Raw genomic sequence first — 22,004 nt, 5'->3', positions numbered from 1 at the left:
TTGCCACTTGCATCTCTTAGAAATATCCAGGGTCTAAATTTGCATAAACTAATATTCTATCCATGAGCATGAGAGTTATTATGCAATTTCATAAAGAGAGTCAAAAATACCTTACATGCACATAGGGATGAGAGAACCAGTCTACTTAGGGACATTTTAAATACTAAGTGTGTGGTATTATCCCTTTGCAGAGCAAATAATAGAATGTCTCATCATCTTACCTGCTACTTCTATTACTGTAAGCAGTTACCTTTAAGTATATTAAAGTCCAATTAATCCACATTTATTGAAAATTACTTTATGCTAATGAGCAGAAATAAAAGAGCAGAGATAACATATCAGTACATTGCATTAAGTAAAACAGGCAGCATCTCATCTTAACTGTACTTAGCTCTTGTTTTATGAAAGAGCATAATTAAAATTATATTTATCAACTTTCCCGTGACATGTCCTAAATATTGTGAGTTAAATTTATTTTCTGATTTAATAATAGAAAAATAAAAATTCTTACCTTCCATGTAGACAAGGATTTGAGAGGCAATCATTTGCATTTGTTTCACAATGTGTTCCGAAAAATCCACTCTTGCAGTCACAGGTATAATGATTGATGCCATCAATGCAAGTTCCATCTTGGAGACAGGGCTCTGATAGACATTCATCTATATTTACTTCACAATCAATGCCTGCAATAGAAGAGACAAGATAAAACATGAGACCATTTATATGTAAAACTCAAAAGTTTGTTCATTTATGGTAAATGTCACCAAGAAATCAAGACTCCCTTCACAGAAAAGTAATTTGACACACTGTAGCAAAATAAAACATTTCTCAAGGTTAAACATACCAGATCTATAAACTCTTACACTTCTAATTTAATGTAAATGAGAAAAACAAAGCACAAGCTTAATCTTCTTAAGAAATTTGTTTTTAGTGTGAGGAATTGAGAATATTAGTGAAATAATATATCAATTTGTCACTGTAAATACTAATTCATAGGGTTTTTTTTCATAGTTTTTGTTTTATAAGATTGTATTTATTTATCCATGAGAGATACAGAGAGAGAGAGAGAGGCAGAGACACAAGCAGAGGGAGAAGCAGGCTCCATGCAGGGAGCCTGACATGGGACTCGATCCCGGGATTTCAGGATCACGGCCTGGGCTCAAGGCAGGCACTAAACCACTGAGCCACTGAGGGATCCTCCCCTTTTTTTTAATGATTATTGGCAGTCAAACATTTCTTACTTATAGGAGTTAAAAAAGAGCAAGTTTGTGATGCCTGAGTGGCTCAGTGGTTGAGCGTTGCCTTTGGCTGGGGCGTGATCCTGGAGTTCTGGGATAGAGTCCCACATCAGGCCCCCTGCATGGAGCTTGCTTCTCTCTCTGCTTATGTCTCTGTCTCTCTCTCTCTCTCTCTGTGTCTCTCATGAATAAATAAATAAAATCTTTTTTTTTTAATAAAGAAAGAGTGAATTTTACTAAATTTGGTCTTGGTGAGTCTATTAATGGGCTAAGATCTCTAAATGCAATCTACTTTTGGCAAAATACCAGTGTTTTCAAAGGCCAAGTTTTAAATATTTATTAAGCACCTACCGTATGCTACCTCTGTGGTCAACTAGGGGTACCAAACAGAAAAAGGAGAAACAATAAACAACAAAACAAGAAAAGAGAGTGACCCTATTAATCCAGAAACGTTTTGTCAGAGGCAATATTTATGGATAGAAAACATCAGGAGAACAACATAAGCAAAGCTTAATGGGAAGCTAGATGGTAGTTAAGGTTTTACATGTGAGAGGTATTAGGAGAAAGTAGAGAGACATGGTAAAAATGGTTAGAATAATCTCTTTGTCATTATGTCCGTCTGTACTGAACATCTAGTTACCACTAGTTGAGCACTTACAGGCATGCCGGGCCTTGTGTTGAAGGCTTAGTTTTCTGACATGGAAATTTCTCTCCCCATTTTATAGAATAAGAAAATAAAGCATAAGATCTCACGGCTAGTAAATGGCAGAGTGCATGCTGTTAACCACTATGTGATACCATCATACTATATCTTAATATGTAACAGTATGGTGTCTGTCCTAATGAGAGAGCAAACTGAGTGCTTTGGGCATTTAAGAAATGGAATTAATTGAGTCTATATCTGAGAAAGAGGATCAAGAAAGCTTTGATGATCATGGTGAAAAGGAATCCGAGAAAATTCAGATAAAAAGTTTGAAAGAGTATATTCTGTGTGAGTTAGGTATCTCAGCACTTGTTTGCATACCAGGAAAAAGCTGGGGAGGACAAGGCTACTGCCAGATAGGCAGCCATTTCACAAAGTTGTATCATAACTTAACTAATTTTCATATCATCTGTAGAACTATCTATTCAAGTGAATGTTATTTAGAGCAGTCACACTGGGAGTCTGTGATTTATTGCAAATGAGGCTTCAAATGCAAAAAATATTTTTGGAAATTCTCTTCATAGACTGTCAGTTTTCAAGTCAAAATCCTATTATGTAATGGCTGCTTAAAGAAAAAAACAATGCTATTACCTAAATAGTACTTTGGATATTAATGATATTCATAAAAATAATGCATGTAAATTGGTCAAATCCACAGCCATGTTTAAAAGGACCATCAAAATTTAGGTTCAGAATATGGATTGAACAAGCATAATAGTGCACATTAATATTAAAAATGAAAAAGACCCCCTTTCCTAAATCTCAGTGACTCATGTCACACAGGTATATTTCTCACTCATACTCCACTTTTCAGTCTTCATTATGGGACCCAGGTTAATGGAACATCCTCTACCTGGGACATTGTCATCATCCTGGGAAAGGGAAAGGGGTACTTGACAAGCATATACTGGTTCTTAAATCTCCCACCTACGTTTCATTTGCTGATCCAAGTCACACAATCAAGCCTATCATAAATGAGATGAAGATGAGTGATCTTCTGCCAGAAGAGAGCAGGTATTTGTGACAATAATAATATTTAGTGAAGACACATTCATCATCTAATTTTCTCATTTGTAAATGAGGGTTATTTATTAGGACATCACAGGTTTATTGAGATGATAAAGTAAAACTATGTATTTAAAACAACTAGTCCAGGGCCTGATGCATATTTAACATATAATTACTATCATTTTGTTGACAAAAAAAAATCACAATCATATTGTATCAAATGAGTGATTTTGATATTTCCAGAGGCATTATTATTCTAATTAATAAGATGAGTAAAAAGTGTCTCCGTAGCACTATGTAGAATGCTGGCAGAGTCCATGACGAAAATTTCAGTTACAAAGAGATGGTGAATTTACCAGAAAAGTGTCGGGCAAGGAGTAAAATGATAAAAGGGAATTGGACAGGAAACATCTAGTACCATTTAGAGATAAGAGACTTCACAGAAGATACAATTCTCTGCTGTATTCTCTGTTAGAGAGGGCAGGAGTGTCTCAATTTTACTGGAGAAGCACCATCAACATTACCTAAGAGCTTTTTATTCCCCCACTGTTTTATTCATTAAGTAAACTAGTCTTAATTTGACTTCCTAAGTAACCTCCAGAGAGACTAAGAATGTAATCATCATTTGACTTGGACATTCTGTTCCTTGTAAACCTCTTTTTTTTTTTCATTTTTAATGCCCTAATACTTCAGCACCATTCAAGTCATGTCCTCTTTTTACCTTTCTAACTTCACCTTATTCTATCATTATCCTTGACTACTCCGCTGTAGTTACACTGACCTTGTGTTTCCTCAAAAACTTGGTCTCTTTTCCTAGCAGTCTCTTATCCTAGATTTTACACAATTCATCTCTTTCTTTCTCAAATATTTATTTAAGTGACATTTTCTCAATGAGGCCTATTTGACCACAGTAGTTAAAACTGCATCCCCTTCCCCAATCACAATCACCGTTATCCTAATTTTAATGTTTTTCCCCATTGCAAGTAAAAATTTGTTCATCTATCTTTTTTTGTTTGTTTGTTTACCTTTTCCTTTCCAAGCTTAGCTCCATGAGGGCTTAAATTGTGTTTGTCTGATTCAGTGCTTCATTCTTCCAGATCATTGTGGTGTGAGTATGCGTGTATTTATACTTTGCTTTACCCATCTGTTTTTGTGTTGAACAAAACAGTTCTTGAGAATCTGGGGAAACTGTCTGTCCTTGGAATGGTAAGAATCAGAATCTGGAATGAAGTGATCCCTCTAAGGTGTGTGCTTGAAAGGCATGTCTTACCTTGAAAGGCTTGAAAGGCAGGGAAGGGAAATTACTTAATGGAATCTTTATTTTTCCCCACCTTCAAACAGAGAAGCTTTCATGATAAATTAAAAAATAATAAAGATGCAGAGAGTGTTAGACTTTGGTTCAAAATGATCTCTTATAGATAGTTATCAGCCCTGAGAAAGAAGGAAATACTGTTGTTTTTGACAACATGAACTCTGAGGACATTAAGCTAAGTCAGACAGAGAAAGACAAGTACTGCACAGTATCACTTATCTGTGGAATCTTAAAAAAAAAAAAAAAACTAAGAAAAAAAGTCAAACCTATAGAAATAGAGAAGAAAAGTGGTTGCCAGGTGTTGGGAGTAGAGGAAACAGGAAGAGGTTGTTGAAATCACACAAACTTTCAGCTGTAAGATGAATAAGCTCTCAGGATCTAATGTACACAAACACAGTGACTGTGGTCAATAATATTGTATTGTATAATTTGAAATATGTTAAGAGATATAACTTACATATTTTCCTAAAAAGATAAAAATTCTGAGGTGTTCTAATTAACTAGATGGGATTAATCCTTTTATAATTCTTATATACACGAAATCATTATGTTGTACACTTTAAATATCTTACAGTTTTATAAATTATATCATAATAAATCTGAAAATAATAGAAATCGTATCACCACCATAAATGGAAAGCCATTATTATGTTCCAGAAATGAAAAATAACTAAAAAAATAAGTACAACAAAAATATAATTACCAACTTATCCAAACTTTAAATTACTCATCTGTAAATTATGGATCAAAATATCTACATTGTAGCATAGTTGAGAGATTTCCAGAGAGTATGTATGCATTTCTAACAGCATGCAAAAGATGAAAAGTGATTATATAATAATTTATTATTATAACAATATGTTCATTGATCTTCTTTATAGGATTCAAATTTGAATGCTTTGATATTGTCTTCATGAATCCAAGAAAATAAAAAAAATAAATAATATTTAGTGTTAGACCTTACCAAAGGCTTGCTCAAAATCTCAGTCTTAATTCTTTGCCTACCTTGCCTTATGCATCAAATACTTCTTACTGCTCATTAATGTATCCAACGCATATTCACTGAGCATCTATTTTGTATCAGTCATGGTTCTGGACTTCTTCCATAGTTAGTTCCCATTGACCTGGTATGTACCTTCACAGCTTACTTCCATCAGATTGTAATAAATATTTTGCAGATAATTTAATGATGAACATTGGGGTTTCATTTGATAAGAGAAGAAACATGATAATTATCTATCATCTATCTATCATCTATCTATCTATCTATCTATCTATCTATCTATCTATCTATCTATCATCTATCTATCTATCATCTATTTTTACTTTTTGCTATGTCTAACCTATTTTATTTTCTGCTATCTCGCTGCCTGCTTTGGGGCTTACAAAACCACAAAGTATATCTTGGAATAATAATTCCATAGTTACTAAATATCAACATATCAATCCCTAAAGAGAGCAAAAAATTACATTGTTTTTATTATTAATAAAAAATAAGAACTTTATAGAATTTTACTTGCTTCTTTTTCTTGGGATCACAGGTTGATTCTTAATTTGTTCTTATCAGTTAAAACTATTTCCAGACTTAGTTTTTAGATTTACTTGATCTTTTTTTAAAAGCTGGATAGGCACAGAACTGATCCAGTAGTTATATAAAGTTATAAATGTAATATAGGTATAAAAACTAGTAATAAATGGTATACATACAAAATTAAGAAAAAAAAAAAACATAATTTACTAACATTGATGGTGGACAGCACACAGTTAGGAGCACCTAAAAAAATACCTGCCCTCTGTGCTAGAGATTTCAGCTTTAGCGTCATTTTACTACCTGAAAAATATTTTTAAAAAGAATAAACTTTCAGATGTAATAGGTTTCCATACAGTTCTAGATAAAAATTTGCATATTTGTGAACACACAGACCTTACTGAAAATCATTCATAAAAATTAATGCCACAAATCTTCGGCCCAGTGAAGTTTAAGTGCTTTTAACATACAACTCACATTATATATATCACTATTGTTTCTTTGGAAAGAAATGTTTTAATATTTGTAAACATATCCACCACATACAAGATTGTATTTGAAATATTTTCAGTTTGTAATTCTAACATTAGAGTCCTTGACTTCATTAATAGTATAGGTAACTTCCTTTCCTAGCAGGGTAGATGATTACCTGTGGCATTTAAGGCACTTCCCAGGCCTCTGCCATTTCAATACCCTCTTTACCAGACCGCGTCAACATGTGTCTCTGTATTGAACATTTTCACAACAGAAATTAATGAATCATTTTCAGCAATAAGCCATTAAAGAATATGAACTGAGAAGCACAATCAGTAAAATATCTACATGCATCAACAATGTTATAACAGAAATACTATATGCAAATAAGCATGGCTCTATCTATATATCAATGTATCACTAACCAAGAGTATGCCTCACACAATCTATATTTTTAAAAATGTCTCTCCAGATGTTTTCAAAGCACAGGTAGATGTGAGAATCACTGCTTTCAACAAACTAGATTGGAATTAAATATTATATTTTCTTATATCTGTTACTCCTGATAGTTCTATCTGGAATTTTATTTCCTTATCTCTGCTTATTTGAAGCCTGATTTTACCCAGGTCCTACTAAAATTCTAACTCATTTTTAAAATTTTCCTTGAATATTTCCTAATAAAAATTAGCTAACAACTTTTATCAGATTATCTTTAAAGTATATCTATCCTTATCTACTGTTAAAACATCCAAATTATGGTGATATTTTAAAAACGATTACAACTTACATAGTAGGATGGTATATGAATGACCTAATAAATTAATGCAAGCATGCAATAATCACATAATTAATGGACTTAGGAATCAATGACTTTGAAAATTCAGATGGACACTTCTAACCATTTTAAATTATGATATATGATAATGGAAAAAAAAAAACCTTTTTAGATCAAAAGGAGAATTTTATAGCAAGATATTTTATTATCAACAATATTTAAATTAAAAAAAATAGATCAACTATCATAAAGTGTTTCCAGGCAGGCAGTCCAACAAATGCTATTCTTTCAGGAGCAATGTAGGAAAATTCACAGTTTTGTTTAAAAGTAAATAAATTTAAAAATTATAAGACACTCACAAAAAGCAAAAAAAAAACAAAATGAAAAAAACCCATACCCACAAATCATCAGTGGAATGAGATAAAAAAGGAGTTAGAGTTTAAAACTATCAGAGAGGAAATACAAAATACAATTAACATATAAAAACAGGTGAATATTTGACCAATGAATCAATCAATGAGGAATGTCAAAAAAAAAAGAAATTATTAAAAATATTCAAATGGAAATGCTAATAAATAATACTTACAGATGAAGAATCCCTTTAGTGAGCTTCTCAGTGGACTAGACATAGCTGAGAAACAACCACTGAATTTGAAAACAAATCAGTAGAATTTATTAGGTTGAAATGCCCAGAGATAAAAAAAAAAGAAAGAAAGAAAGAAAGAAAGAAAGAAAGAAAGAAAGAAAGAAAGAAAGAAAGAAAGAAAACAGAACAGAGCATCTAAGAAATGTGGGCTGGTATCAGGGACTCTCACTTACTTTAAGTTGGTATTTTAAAAGTAAAAAGGAAAGGAAAAGGACAAGAAATATGGCAAAAGATATATTTGAATAGATTAACGTACAATAATTTTACTAAATTAATTGAACTCTGTAGCACATGTTATCTTGTTCTTTGGGTCATTCATCTCAATCATCTCTATGTTATTAAAGATGTCTGCAATGAAAAATATGCAATGTAGGGAATATTGAGGAGGATGATCATAGACTCTAGGCTAAGCCTATGCAGCAGAGAATTATCCTAAACTTGGAAAAAAAGTTCCTACCATACTTTTGGACCCTGGTAGGGGTGACTATAAGACATAAGACTATAAGACATCAAATATCCACATGGGCAGAGTTTCATTTAATAAATCTTAAGCACTGGGCATTTGCAGTAACAATCCATTGTAGATGGTATATCAGGGATCAAATATGAGTAGACCAGAGATCATGTGTAATTTGTGCTCCTATATTATGCACTGCTGCTCTCCCTCAATTCACACTGTGGCTGTACTAGAAAGAGTCCCTCCCTTATTACCATCTGAAGGATGATGAACAAAGCATGAGCATGGTTTGTGGATGGGTTCATTCGGTTTATGGATATAAACTGAAAATGATGGCAACTTTCCTGTAGCTTCACTCAGAGGTTTTCTACAAAGATAAAGTTGAAAAAAAAATCCTCCCAATAGGAAGATTTTCATTCAAGAAGTTGTTGTCCTTGTCTTTGGATAGAATTAGAGGTAGGCCAAATAAGAATATACCTGGACTCATAAGTGGTGGAAAATAACCTGGCTGGTTTATCACTGGACTGGAAGGAAAAGTATAAGACAATCTGAGTCAAAAAATATGAAAAAGAGACATATATATGGATTAATGAGGTTAGCATGAAGATAGCCACCTACAAAAGAACTCAGTTAATATCAGTCATCTCTGTCCTCAGCAACCACAATAGGCATGAACAAAGTAGATGCTAAACATAGAAGCTATGCATGGGCTCTATGTATGGATACTCATGTTCCAAGACTAATACAGTTATTGCTTTCCTTTAATACCCAATCTGCTAGGAATAGAGACCTAAGTTGTCAGTGACATGGTAGTCAGGAGGTTATACTGAACTTAAGTGATTCATTTTGACTAGAATTGACACTTATTTTAGATATGGATATATCTTCCTTGTCTCTCCTGCCAAGAGACATTTAGCCAGCATTACTAATCAAGAGCTTATTTAGTGGTGACCCCCAAAATCAAATTTCTCATAACATCTCAGTGGACCAAGGAATCTACTTTATAGAAAAGCGTACTGATGATCATATAACCATGAAATCCAATGGCTCTATATTACACTACATCATCCCCAAACTGCTAGGTGTTAACTTGGAGATGAGAGCTTATGGGGATGGGGCACCATCTTATAGAATGCATTACACACTCATAATGATCATGTTATTGATATTATGTCCTAAATTAAGTATAATACATGAAATTGGGAACCAAGGGTAAAAGTAAGAGTAGGATCATATATCATCACTCTCTGTGAACCACTGGGAAATTGTGCTTTGCATTCCTAAAAATACAAGCTCCATCATCTACAGGTCCTAATTACCTGGGGGAGGGAATAAAGAGGATACCACTAGATTTCCATATAGTCACTTTACCCTCTTTGTGCCAAGATAATCAGGTAAGGAAAGAAGTCATTATCCTTACAGAGTTATTGGTGGAGGCTCTCAGGATGATATAAGGTGCTGTTATAATATAGGGACAAAGATGAAAACATGTGGCATCAAGCTGACCTACTGGACGTATATTTGTTGGTACTTCTTTGCCCAGTGTTATCAGGAAATAGACAAAATACATCAGCTACAGCCTTACTAAGAGAGCAGAACTCTCAGGCATAACATTCTGTATTACTTCACCAGGTAATCCACTAAGAAGCATATTTTAGCAAATAAGGATGAAAGTAATAGAATTTAAGTAGGGGAGCAGGAAGATGAGTCAGCTATAGTATTAAGAACTGCTTCAATGACAGAAGTCATAGTTCTTCCCAGTAATTACCCTCTTGGTTTTACTCAGAAAAAGAGACAAATCAAAATACACAGGGAGCAGTTTTTAGATGAAGTGTACTTATTTTTGAAAGCAGTTGGAATTGACTGTGGTTTATGAAGTGATAAACATTCCAGATCCTTGTTCAAAAGAGAGGAACTCATTTCTCCTGCTGCTGGAGGTGTTGCCTGTCAACAGTTTGGAAATGGATTCTTCCCCACAAATTGAATTTTCGTTGGCTATAGGGAACTGCTTTGCTTAAGTTTGGGCCCCCTCACTGGCTGCTGTGTAGTGTATGAGAGTGACTCAATTTGAGTCAACTCTGAAGAATGCTTCAGCAAGCCCTGAGTGATTAACTGAGCCTTTTATTAGAATGACATCTTGGTTCAGCATCTTCCTTTCCCAGTCTACTTCGTTTCTCCCTTATAGGCATGGTTATTGAAAGCATCCTCAAGAAGTTCCCTGCATGTAGATCTCAGTTTCTTTCTTGGGAACTTGATGTCTGAAAATGTTCTAGGAAATGAATATTTTCCTAGGAGTCCTTTTCAGTATCTGGTTTGTATAAAAAAAAAAAAGTGTTGAAGGTCAATAAATTATAATTATTAGCAAAACACATTTCACTAATATAAAAATAAAATCATGATTTAAAGTTTGAATTTTCATATAAAACTAGATTATATACATGGATCTCAAGAGATGCCCTACAGTACTAAATGTTGAACTGCTTTATAAATTTACTGAATATATTTAGGGATTAGATTAAACAAGCATGGATTAAGCATTTAGTTAATAATCATCTTGCTAATGTTCTCATTGTTTGAAAGGAGTTTATGGAGACATTGTCTAACCCATGTTTATTTTCAAAAGATCTCCCAAAAACTTTTCCTGATACTTGATTTTTTAATCTATACATACCTCAAGATTGGGCAGGGCTTTTAAAATTCATTAGTAGTCCTTAGAGCTCTAGGCAAAGAACAAGTACCAATAAATACTTGATGATAAAAATGATGATGATGATGATAATGATGCTCATTTGAATCTTATCTCTCCTCATCTTTTCAGACTTCTTTTTTGAAAATAATGGGGCAACTCTTATACATCAGGCCAGGATTAAATGAAGGCTTCTCTCTCTTAGACTTCATTATCGCAGGAATGTGGCCTGACATTAGAGTACTTCATAGTTCATTGGAAAAGTCATAAAAACAATTACTATGCCATTAGAAGGAGCTTTTGAAGAAGAGATTCAAAGTACCCTTCACAGAATTGCTAAGACAAGCAAAAACAATATTCCAATTCATATATGTTGCTCCCTTACTGTTTTTAGATCATACCAAATGAAAGAAAGGCATGTGAAATGAGGCATGTGTTTAATTAGGCAACTATACTGAGAGCTTTGGAAAATGAGTTGTTCAAGGTGAAGGTATATACAGTGTATATGCAAGTGCAACTAGGCATATGAGGACAGATTAAAAGTAGACAATACCAGACAAGAGATAGTGCTATAATATTCATGACAGAGTGAGAGAGATGAGTCAGAGTCCTGTATAATTTTTTTTTTAATTTTATTTATTTATTTATTTATGATAGTCACACAGTGAGTGAGAGAGAGGCAGAGACATAGGCAGAGGGAGAAGCAGGCTCCATGCACTGGGAGCCCGACATGGGATTCGATCCTGGGTCTCCAGGATCGTGCCCTGGGCCAAAGGCAGGCGCTAAACCGCTGCGCCACCCAGGGATCCCTAGAGTCCTGTTTTAATTGCACAGATAATCACTTATTATCTCAGGTATTGACTGAAACTAACATGTTAAAGTATTGTCAGAACTTATGAGATTTACATATATACATACATATATATGTATGTGTGTGTGTGTGTGTATATATATATATATATATATATATATGCAGGTATGTTATAATTTTGATGCACATTAATACTAATAAATTCAGAGGGTTTTATCTCCAAGAAATTATTTGGTCCCTTGCTAATGTCATGCAGAAAATAACTTGTTCTTCAAGTATCACTTACTTAACAGGTTCTGCTACAGTTAAACAAACTTTGGTTAGCAATATATAAAGTAATAGTTTCTACTCCATACCTCTTATGACTATGGTGAAGGTCAAATGTGCCTGCACAAAGTTAGTGCTTTGGCAATACCTTGGAAGACACACTTTAGGAATGACTTTTCTAGATTAATCTGAATGAGTGCCCAGAATACCATTAGTATGTGTTGTTGAGTTTCAGCAGTCAGACTGCTGCAGTCCACCTTCCAACTCAAAAGTCTAAGGATTGAGATCATTAGGATTAATTTTATGGCTTATTATATAGCCATATATAGTATATGGCTTATTTGTTTCTGATTATGCATACCTTATTCAGTCATCTTCAACATTATAATCTTATTTTCTATGTATATTGAAGTCTTTACATAGGAAAGAAAGTAATTTGGTAGACAAGACTGAATATTATAAATAACCATAAAAAAAAAGTTTGGAGAAGCAAGTGATTTTGTAAAAGAATTTTATTTTAGGTTACTTCTGTTTACATTTAATAAAAACTAAGAAATATTTTGATATGCTTAAAATTTGAATATAGGACAATTTCATTTTAGATAAACATGACTGATATTCAATGGGATATAACGACATGACTAGTGTCAAAATATTGATATGTCCATGTAATTAGCCAGCCAATGTGGCTGGATCACCTTCCTTGGATGTCCCAGCCTCTCTACTGTGACAGTCTAGACTTTACCTCTAATGAGTAAGAGATGACATGTGGCACATAAATAGTAGGGTGTGCTTATATTAAACATCATTACATAATTTTATTGTAACTTCTGAAGATAAGTATCACAAATGCATTTTAAAAAGCATTTCACATAAACAAAATGACATTTAGTTAAATTTTGTTGAATCTCGCTAGCTTGTCATTTTTTTTTTTTTTTTTTTTGTATTTGGTAACCATCAGAAGAGGATAGCCAGTCTTTATGGCCTTTAGTAGGTCAAATTATACTTCCATATAGGGGAAATACATCTCGAGCACTTGAAATCTTTCTTTGATAATTCAGAAAAAAAGTAGGATTAAAAAGACTTACAATTATGCAACTGACAGCTGACAAATGGAAGCACTACAGAGTCCTGCGGCTTTGAACAAAATGTGTGACATTTTGCAATGCATGTTCTCTCATTTCTGACAACTCCACCAGGAGCTCCACCAAGGAGATCAATGAAAAGCTCATAGTTTTTCTTTTACATTTGAATGGGCCTTAAATCCAGGGTCTTGATGAAATTTAAAGATTTTATTTACCCCGTACCCTCCAGGTTATGCACAGAGACATTCTGACATCAAGACTGATTTAGGTTCTGTGAGTCAATCGAACACATCAAAGAGAGACCCTTTGGGAAAACAAGGCAGACCAACCAGTCCCTCAGTCTAAACTGTGAATCAAGATAGAATAGAAAATAAATGTTCCTGATTAAAGCCAAAATACCTCTCTGGCTTATAAAATTTGGGGACCCTTCTTTAACAATAAAAATATAAAATCACAAATACAAAATCAGGCACAAAACCTTAGAAGAACCACTTCTGAGTGAAAGTCCCCCAAATTTAAATTAATTAGTTTTGAAATAAATTCATCCCTACTTTCCAAAATTAAAAGAGCTTTGACTGAAGTGCTTGTTTTAATCCTTAAATCAACAGCATAACATTCTACTTACAAAAGGCATAGGCAATGGCTTATGAGCTGCACATCAACTCATGGTTTGGTAAAAAAAAATATTTTTTCTGGAGTGGCATTTTAAAAACTATAATATGTCTCTAAAATATTTAATTTTAAAATCTAGTTACAATGAAATGTTAAGTGATAATTGTAGCACTTTATTTCTTTATGGCAGTTTATGATTCACAAATAAATGTGATTTGATTTATTCTTTACCCAAGCTGTCAAGTCGATGTTATCCACAGAAATAAATGAAGCACACTGAGAGCTGTACGCTGAGTGACTTTGTCTTATATCAAATACTCGTAAAAGCAAGCCTTGAAGTGATGTCTTCTGATTTAAAATGAGTGGTCCAATGTATGTTATGTAGGAATCAAAGAGTTTAAAGGCGTAAAGAAACAGTAGTGTTCTGGTAAATGTTTAACAACTTGCTCTTGGAAGAAAAGACTATGAGGAGGAAAGGTCTTATTTATAACATTATCTAATTTCCCCCGTGCAAATCATCCCATCTTTTTGAATTTCAATGTAGCAAAATTATGTCAACCAGCTTACAAAGTTTATAAAAAATTTAATATTCGGCATTCATAAGCCAGTGTGAGCTGGCTCTATCACACTACTGTAAAAGTACTTTCCTGACTGCTATTTTGAAGTTGACTAAGACAGCAGAGAAGTGGAAATGTGTATAATGCATGGGTAGGGCAATCCAGATTTTTGGTATAGAAGTCGGGATGTGGCACCGATATGAGAAAATTTGTGTTATGCATGTGTGGTGAAAACTGTTCCTGAACACATTATAGAATAATATCATCATTAATCAGCATAATGGGGCTGAGAATTAAAAGGTAACTTGAGGGAGAATTTATAATACTATGAGTATCAAGGTCATAGAAACTATTTTATTAAAAAAAAAAAAACAACAACTCATTGAGTCTTATGTATTAGGCAAGCACTGTGGTAATAGCCCAGCAACAGGCTTATGTACCTTTGTATGCTCATTTTACAGGTAAAACTTAGCCACAAGGATGATATGTAACCGCTTGAAAATCAGGCTGTTGGGCAGCCCCGGTGGTGCAGCGATTTAGTGCCACCTGCAGTCCGGGGTGTGATCCTGGAGACCTAGGATCGAGTCCTACGTCAGGCTCGTGCATAGCGCTTGCTTCTTCCTCTCTCTCTCTCTCTCTCTCTCTTTCTCTGAATAAATAAATAAATCTTTAAAAAAAATCAGGCTGTTATTAACTAGTAGAGCTGGGATTCTAACTCAGGAAGTCAAATATGGTAGTCTTTGCTAAACATTCAAATAATTTTGTGGATGATCTATGAGGGAGGTTTCAACTTAATTCTGTAAAAACAAGAACAACTATTGAAAACTGTGTCAAGACTAGAGACGGGGTGTATGTAGGAGGGTGGTAGTTTATCAGTACAGTTGTTAAATCAGTAAGACCTGAACTGTGACGATGATAACAACAATAAAAATGAGGACACAAAAAATGCATCTGCATTTCATCTGAGCTCATCATCAATTCATCTTCTGCTTTCTTCATAAAATCATATTAAATTTTTAAAAAGCATGCAGACTAAAAAATAATTTCTGTAATCTCACAATCTTAATATTTTTCTATATTCTCTTTTTATATTTTAATTTTGTTCAAATATTTACATATATTAGCACTTTCAAACTACAAAAAAATATTATCTATACAATGATAATACATTGTGTTTTTTTTGTGCATTATGTTACTTGGTCTTCAATCATACCATTTTAGTGACTGTAAAATAGTCCCTGAAGAACATACATCATAAACTACTTAACCACTTTTATAATAAAGGTTATTTTGTTTCAATATTTTACTAATAGGAATAACTAAAGAAGATCTTTATGCATACTTACACATATGTATTCCTTTTGAGTTATTGTTTCTCTTGATAATTTACACAGAGAAATATTTCTTCTCTGAAACATTATTATGTCAGTGTCTACCTTGCTAGCAGGCAGTGAAATGCATATTCAAACAGTGAGGTATAATTTTACCAAGAAAGGTGTCTATTTTTTAAAAAACAGTGAAAACCAGTAAGGGTGCACATGCAGTTAAATATGCACCCTCTCATATTCTTGGTTGGTCTTCAAATTGTAAAAATCTATCAAACTAAAAAAAAAAAAATCTATCAAACTGCAGAAAAACAACATGCTTTAGGAAATAATTTATCCAAATGCTCAAAACAGTTTCTTTGTGGCAAAAGACAAACATTCCCACAGGCATATCCATGAAATTCTACTTTACAAGTTTGTCCAAAGGACATGTCCAGAAAAGCTTCAAAACATACCTAGAAAGGTAATTATTTCAGTACATTTGATAAAAGTGTAAATTGGAATAAATATAAATGTCTAAGTTTGAGATTAATTATACTATATCCTTTTGATGAAATTTTAGGCAGCTACTAAAAGCCATGTTGTGGGAAATTAATAATATTATGGGGAATTTTTAAGAATATGCTATTGCTAATTAAAAATTCAGGTGACCAAATACTATGTATTATGCATAAAACCAATTCTAAAACTACCTCTGAAAAAAATACAAAATAAAATAAAATTACCTCTGTTATCCAAATAATGCTATAGCACTGTACAATTATTACTGTTTACTTCTGGTGATAGGTATTTTGCAATCTTTGCTTTTGAGTTTTCTATAATTTCCCTATTTCTGCCTTGTACATGTATTACTTTTTAATGAGAAAAATTATATATTGATGAGTTAGGCCATTTCATTAAAAACCAGAATGAATATTTTCATGTCCTCTGTATCAAACCAATTTGTTTCCAAAGGATGATATTGATTTCTGATGTCAATATAGCCACTTGTGTTTGCTTTAGTTCAAATTTATTGATGTATTATTGCTTAGTCTTTTATTTTTAGTATTCCTATGTCTTTTAGTTTTATGTGTGTTTTGCAAATGAAATATCATTTGGGATTTTGTTTTGCATCTGTTCTGGCAGACTTTCTTTTTTAAAAGGGCAATTTAAAGATATTCATGCTTATTTAGGATTTATTATATCTGGTCCTACACCTGATATAATTATTTTATTTTTTTCCCTCTGCGCTCCCCCCCCCCCGCCCCGCCATATTTTGCTGTCCAGTTCTTTTGCTAATCTGCATGCTTTGGCTTTATCTCTGTACCAAACACAAGTGCAGAACACTTTGTAATTTCTGAATGAATGAATGGTCTAAAAATCCAAACACAAAATTGATAATTCTGTCACACAACTGGGAATGTCTTAATTTTTTTTCCTATTCACATTAAACCAACTGAATATACATATAATTTTAATTATAATTTAAAAAATACAGAAATCAATGGAGAGCTTTTCCTTGACCATTGTTCTTTCATTTCTCTATACATAGATCACTTAAATTTTGAGCTAAAACTCCATTTCATTTTCTAGAATATTACTTTGCCTTATACCTTTTTAAAATAAGGAAAGTTAAATTTCTCCAATCAATTATTTTTGTTTCATGATGTATTGACTTGTATCAATAACACTACTAAGTTTATCTCAGTTCTTTTCCACTACAACTTTCAAATTTAAGAATCCTCTCTTGTTTTACCAAGCAGTGGTTTTCTGTATATTTCTAGTTCATCTGAGGGTTTTATTTTGCAGAAAGAAAGACACTTAGCTAACACGTTCTTTGAGAACATAAATCTGAAAATGCCTTTGTGTCGTCTTTTCAGGGAAATGGCAGTTTTGGATCCTATGTGACTCCCACGACACTATCTTCTATTTGTTATTGAAGAGGAAGAAAAAAACGCAAAGCCATGATGAATTTAACTCTTCTGAAATCTCCCAGTCAAGAAAATTCTAGGCAAGCTGATATATATATATATATATATATATATATATATATATACACACACACACACATATATATATATATATATATATATACACATATATTCATTCATTATATATATTCATATATATAGGAACATGTTCCCATTCCTCATCAGGTTTCTCATCAAAATAAACCACAAATTGATGGAAACAAAAATTGAGAGTTGACTTAGAACCAGAAAACAGGATAAATTTTTGCCAGACCTAATGCTAGTGCGCAATACCTTTTATGCTAATTTCTTATGTCTGAAGACCTAGGTCTAGAAGCTCATAAGGGCAGCTTTTCAAGTGGTGGTTAGTTCTATAAATTCTTTTGCTTTACACACATTATCGTCAGGCTTGCGAAGACAATAGAAATTTCTGTCATTTGGTATTATCTTCCTTTGAAAAATGAATTTGAGTGTTCTGTAAGAATTAATGATATATAACAATATGGGCTATTACATAGTGACTATTGTGTGTGTGTGTGTGTATGTGTATACATATAAAACCATTGTAAAATGCATCAAATGACACCATGTTAAGCCTTTAATTCATTAAGTAAATGCTTTAAGAATTGATATACTTCACATTCCCCTGGACTTTCTATGGATATGTATGGGGTAGAAGTGACTTCACCCATTTGTTTCCTCATACCCCACCTATGAATTTTTATTTAATGTTTGAATTAGTGACTCTTGATTTTATATGCCTAATATATTCCTTTGCATTTACATATAAAACCTAAGCAACTAGGAGGAGCTACAGCTCCATGGTAAATTGTAATCTGTACTTAGAAGAATGAAGAAAAATCTATGACACATATATAATTTAAGGTAAGAGTTAATTTTACCTTCTCTAGATCTTACCAATTATATATTCTATTCATAACAAAAATTCTGTCATTATTCTTGATGATTAACGTCTTGTAATTAAAAACATTTTGCTATGCTTTCTGGATCTGCTCTTATTTCTGCTGCATTGATCCAATGCAATCATATTGAATTAATTTTTGCTTGAGTAGTTCACTATAAATACAATGAAAACCCATTATTTCATTTTGAAAAGTTAGATTGGATACATAAATTTCATTATTCATTAAATAATTAGCGACCTCACTTATATTTCTTTTGTAGACCCAATCAGTTATATGATGATTTGTTTTAAATTTTAATTTCAGTATGACAAAAACAGCAAAAATTACCTTACTTGTTCTTTTAAATTTTGTTCACTGTGGTTATAGTACATTGTACCATTTAAAGCAATATTCATTTATAGTAAAAAATTAACAGTGAAAAAAATTTATCATTTAAAAATTAGTTATGATAAGACACTAATTTTTCTTTTTGTCTTTTTTCATTTTTTAAAAGATTTTTTAAATTTACTTGAGAGAGAGAAAGAAAGAGAGAGAGCACAAGTGGGGGAAGAGGCAGAGGAGAGGGATAAGCAGAAACCCTACCGAGCAGGGAGCTAGATGACATGGGCTAGATCCCAGCACCAGAGATCAGGACCTGAACCGAAGACAGATGCTTGACCAATGAGTCACCCAGATGCCCCAAAACACTGTTTTCTTTTAGAGAATTGGATTTATAATTTTTTAGGATTTTAGACTAGAATTTAGATCAGTTCTTTTTATATTCGCATATACATATAGACATATGATCATATATTGAGATCACTCTAAGTAGTATATTTTACTTTTACTTTCATGATGAGTAACATTACATAGTAGTGATTATGAACATAAATATGGTATCCAGTAGACCTGACTCAGAATCCTGCTTCTGTTATTCACTAGTATATATGACCTTAATTTTGCTAGATCGTATCTGTAAACCTGTCATAATATTTACTATACCTATTGTTGCTACAGAATTAATTAGCAAGGTGCTAAATAGTGGTCATGCTTATTTGTATTACTGTAGGATAGACTTAAACATTATTATGTAGGAATTGGATAAGAAAAGATTTTTAGTTTCCCATCTTAGAATATGTGCAGTAAGATAACCTTTTACAAATTAAAATAATAAAAATGTAATTTACAGTTTTTGATTTCAGAGTGCTTTGCAATTCTAAGTGAGGATTATAAGAAGAAATAAAAGGTGGACTTGAGAATTTCTCCTTCTCTACATTTGAATTAGTGGGTTGGTTCCTGGGTGGTGATCACTTGATGGGAGGAAGTCATTTTGGATTCCTTCATATCCAGAATATTTTCAATTTCCAAGAGAAAATGAGAGAGACTTCCCTAATGTATAGCCCTCAAATCTGTGATTAGATAGGAACCTATTGTAGTTTGAGAACTGAGAGCAACTCCATAGGATATAGAATTATAAAACAGTTGGTAATAAATATTTTCACATAAGGAAAAAAATCTAGTTGGTAGCAAGCAACCGGGAGATAATTGCTAAAATGATTTGTTTTTCATAATTGACATGCACACGTGTCTTTAAATCAGGTTTTTCAGCAGAATATAGAACTGTGCTGTCCAATACTGTAAAAGGTACATGTAGTTATTTAAATTTGATTAAAAGTAAATTAAATTAAAATCCAATTCTTCAGTCACATAAGGCACATTTCAACTGCTCAATAGCTACATGTACCTCATGACTACTGTCATGTACAGCACAGAACAGACCATACCCATCATTACAGAATGTTCTATTAGACAGCATTGATATAAACCTGTATTCTTCAACTTAAAAAACAAAAAACAAAAAACCTAGGGATATTTTGGGACTTTATTTTTTCCTCTAATCATCCACACTGTGAAATTTTAATGCCAGAGATATATGTTTTATGTAAGTATGCCTTATGCATAAGAGTAAGATCTTCCACCCTCATTAACAATGAATGATGTAGACTATGGAAAGAGAAAAGAATTCATCCACAGAGTAATGTCATGAAGGGAAGAATAAAATTTTGCCATGTGTTCATTCATATTTACAAATTCTATGAGCCACTTATTTAATTTTACCTTCCTGAACATTCCAATAATTGTAATTAAAATGAATATGTTGATGTGAAATAAACTTTAAAGATAATCTTCATTATCCTATTGCTCTGTTAACATTCAAGTCAAATTACTTACTTAAAAACTTTTTAAATTTATTTTTGCACTAAATGTAAATGAATAGTAATAGCTAACTTCCCATCTATCTTCCTACTATCTTTCTTGTGTATATCTTTCAGCAAGCGGAAAATGTGGTAGATATGAAGAAGCAGAAGGAAATAATATAGTTCCTGCTCATCAGATCAGACAAATTAGTGGAAGGTAAAGATAAGACCAATACTTAGGTCTTTCATTCTTTATACTAAACAATATTGTTTTAATACATCAACATGAAATGAATATGCTAGTTCCAGCTCACTCACATGAGCCAATTACAAAATTTTCAGTTTTGTAAACCAGTTGACATTACATTTTTGGTACCTAAAATCAGCCATGGTGGTCATATGTACATCTCAGAAATCAGAAAAAAATGAACATAAAGCAATAAAAACTATGAATCAGGAGTTTGATTTTTTTCCCTCAGAGAGCTAGTTATTAAACGTTTGCCAGCATATCACTGTCACTTTCTTAAAGTGATTAAGATTAACCTCCTAAACCCAATCATAATACTTCCAAAGCTCTCAATTAAACTTCTAGGAATTAAAGAACAGGCTAAAACAGCAAAACAAACCCACAATTTCTCCAAAAACCCAAGGAATCGGTGAAGCAACTTTCAGTAAGTCAATGTTTAACAATTTCTGGCACCAAGCATTATTAAAATTTGTAATTATTACTATCATACTAACATACAGGGCATTAATGCTGATACTTTTTGGTTTATAATTAACACTGAGCTAACCTTCATGAAGATTAACAAATTTGTGAGGAGCACATTATTTACCTAGTGCTGGTACAAATTTTCCTGTTCTGGGACAGCAAAATGTCAAGGAAGATAAACACAAAAGGATGATTGGGCATGTCGTTATTTTCTTTCTTTCTTTTTTTTATTAAACTGAAGTTTTCTAACAAGGTCATTGCTGATTATACTGGTGCCTCTGGTCTCCGTGTATCATGAGAACACAGATAAGAGTACAGTAGTTTTGTACATATTGTAATGATTATTTCTATTTTTTCCCCAAAATAGTATCTTAGTAATCCAGCACTAATGCAGTAATGTGAGAAATGAATAAGGATAAATGTACCATGTAAACAATGTACTTTAAAGTTGTAACATTTCTGTTGTTGTTGCTGTTGAGTAGCATCAGAGGTTCATGCTTGATACCCAGTAATGAATCACTTGTCAAAATGTTTTCTAAATAATATCAAGTAGGAGAGATAATTCCCAGAAAATGTCTTGTGGTGATACCAGGGTTTAAGCCATTTCTGAGCAAGTAAGTCTGTTTCCTCCTCAGGAGAACCATCTTTCCTCCATACTTAAGCTTTTCTGTAGACCCTTCTTTCCCTTACTAATTCTAATTGAAACCTGTTGTAAGTCAGCTTGTCTTCTCCTGATGACACCAAGTTTTCTGAAAA

The 22,004-nt window shown here is 32.8% G+C and overlaps 2 protein-coding genes across 2 annotated transcripts in view; one reads left to right on the top strand and one right to left on the bottom strand.

Annotated features, from left to right (window-relative positions):
* EYS (EGF-like photoreceptor maintenance factor) overlaps positions 1-22,004 on the bottom strand; it is a 1,514,868-nt gene that overhangs the window by 931,168 nt on the left and 561,696 nt on the right. Inside the window, exon 17 of the mRNA XM_077903501.1 lies at positions 512-683. Coding sequence (XP_077759627.1) covers positions 512-683 — 172 coding nt within the window. The remainder of the gene's footprint in view (positions 1-511; positions 684-22,004) is intronic.
* LOC144317299 (uncharacterized) overlaps positions 20,670-22,004 on the top strand; it is a 134,515-nt gene continuing 133,180 nt past the window's right edge. The window contains exon 1 of the transcript XR_013383252.1: positions 20,670-20,753. The gene's annotated coding sequence lies outside the window, so the exon portion shown is untranslated. The remainder of the gene's footprint in view (positions 20,754-22,004) is intronic.

Source organism: Canis aureus, chromosome 7 (genome assembly GCF_053574225.1).
Source record: "Canis aureus isolate CA01 chromosome 7, VMU_Caureus_v.1.0, whole genome shotgun sequence".
NCBI classification, from domain to species: Eukaryota; Metazoa; Chordata; class Mammalia; order Carnivora; family Canidae; genus Canis; species Canis aureus.
The sequence above is the reverse complement of the archived record's forward strand: the minus strand, read 5'-3'. Positions and strand labels throughout refer to the sequence as shown.